The following is a 1,965-nucleotide window of genomic DNA, read 5'->3' on the forward strand; positions in this document are numbered from 1 at the left end:
CTATTGTAGACTAATCGATGAAATTTTTTATTGATTTTAAAATTAACTATTTATAACACTATATTCTTTTTTATCTAAAAAATTGATAACATATAAATGCTTTTCTGCCAAGGCTAAATTTCATGATATGTAGATAAGATATAACAATTGAAATTGCATTAGAAAAAGAAAGTTTTTTTGCACTTAGCAATTCAAATTATACAATGCTTCTGTGGGAAAGTAATAAAAAAAAAAATTCTAAATAATTTCAGAAGTAATTGTACCCAAATCATAAATTTCCGCTTCTTGTGCTGCTCTTAGTAGAATTTATATTATTTCTTTCTCCAGACGATGATAGACTCAAAAATAAAAATTAGCGCTGACCAACCAAATCCAGTAACACAAATAAATACCATTTGCTGCATTACTAATGCAGATTCAGAATGCTTAGAACTACAACTGTTATCAATTTTAGCAAAACCATCCTTTCTCATAGAATAGGATTTCATCCACTGCGTACTAATTCCAGATTCGATTAACCTCTGCAACACTTGATCAAAACGCTTCGCGTAAGGTACACCAGCACCAAGTAACGTTGCACCAGGAGCAGATGGAAATTTTTCAGTAATAATTTTAACAAGCGGTCCTCCACATTAATCTCTTTTATTTCGAAGCATCAGTTCTGCAGTTGCAACTTCAAAAAAACATGTGTTATTCTTGTATTTTAATAAACGTTCCAAGCATTCACCTTCAGAGAATATCAATGGTACAGATTTACTTAAAATTTGTTGCAGAATAACGTCATCAGTATTGTTAATCAACAAAAAATAATTTTCCTCAATCAGGATCTCCAAATCAGATGATAAAATATCTTGAAAAGTTTCATACTTAAATGATGAATTCTATTCCAGTTGATGTTTAGTTATAGATGAATATATAACCGATGAAAACATAAGACATCCGACAAGAAATCCTACAAATATTAATCGTTGTCGTGTGGTGTCTGGTTCTTCTGGAACTACGCTACCAAAAACTATTCGAATCAAGTACTCGAAACTCCATTTCCTTCGATGGAAACTTAAGAGACGGGAAATAAGCCACATGAAAATGGGTACAATCAAAACTGATATTATACTTCCATTTTGCCACTCGGTTTTAACAGACTCTATTTCGTTTTTAATAACAGGCACCATCAGTGCTAAGTCCATTGTACGTAAACCTTTGCTGAACTCAATGCCCTTACCATCACAAAGTGTTATACCTCTTTCCAAACCCATGATCTGGACATCGTTTTAAAATAGAGCTTCAATAGCACCAGGACCTTCTGCATTAGTACAACTTAATGATCTCCAATTATTTATTGACGATGTCAAAAAACTAAAATTTAAAACGTCTCTCAAACTTTCTATTTTTTTATGGACAATCCAGATAAAGGATCTGCTAGACTTTGTTGAATGAATACGTCTGGATGAGCGGGAATTAAAGTTGCAATCACTGGATACTTATGTAGATTTTTAAGTTTGTCGGGAAACCACACTGTCTTAGAAGATACAGTATCATTAATAATTGACCTTACAAAAGGGTTATAGTACAATACCTTATTATTGTCAGAAAGAGCTTTTGTATTATTATCCGAAATTTCAACTATGATAATAGTAATATCCAGAAATTGTTCTCTCCAGATTTTCTCGAAAATTTTTTGATAATTTGGGAGTTCTTTGCCAAGTATAAACAAACATTTTAGTCTACGTTTCGATTCTGAAAGTCGGCTCACAAAATCCAGTGAATCTGTAATTTGCTTACTTCTTTCTGAATTCATAAGAACAAATAGAGATATTAGAGGATTGTATCTTTTGATAGCTGACTTTAAGGATACAGTAAATTTCGAAAGGACGATGTTGTGAACTGGAAAACTACTCGATAATTTCTTAATCACATCGTGGAAGATTGGATTAAAAGCAAGAGATTTCTCATCACTCACTACGA

The 1,965-nt window shown here is 32.1% G+C and overlaps 1 protein-coding gene across 1 annotated transcript; it reads right to left on the reverse strand.

The window, feature by feature from the left end:
* Positions 1 to 285: 285 nt before the first annotated feature.
* Positions 286 to 1,256, reverse strand: LOC122509211. The gene is made up of 3 exons (XM_043623068.1): positions 902 to 1,256; positions 728 to 850; positions 286 to 634 (listed from the first exon to the last, which is right to left on the reverse strand). Exons 1-3 carry the CDS (start codon positions 1,254 to 1,256, stop codon positions 312 to 314), a joined length of 801 nt encoding a protein of 266 aa, XP_043479003.1. The 3' UTR covers positions 286 to 311.
* Between the last annotated feature and the right edge of the window lie 709 nt (positions 1,257 to 1,965).

Source organism: Leptopilina heterotoma, unplaced genomic scaffold, assembly GCF_015476425.1.
Source record: "Leptopilina heterotoma isolate Lh14 unplaced genomic scaffold, ASM1547642v1 Lhet_6, whole genome shotgun sequence".
Classification (NCBI taxonomy): domain Eukaryota; kingdom Metazoa; phylum Arthropoda; class Insecta; order Hymenoptera; family Figitidae; genus Leptopilina; species Leptopilina heterotoma.

Bases quoted from the DNA above. Each gene is read 5' to 3' on its own strand.
- LOC122509211 (XM_043623068.1), bottom strand. From the start codon at position 1,256: ATGGGTTTGGAAAGAGGTATAACACTTTGTGATGGTAAGGGCATTGAG. The intron at 851-901 runs CTAAACATCAAC...AAACTTTTCAAG, and splicing joins GGTTATATATTCATCTATAA to ATATTTTATCATCTGATTTG. The intron at 635-727 runs GTGAATGCTTGG...ATAAAAGAGATT, and splicing joins ACCATTGATATTCTCTGAAG to AATGTGGAGGACCGCTTGTT.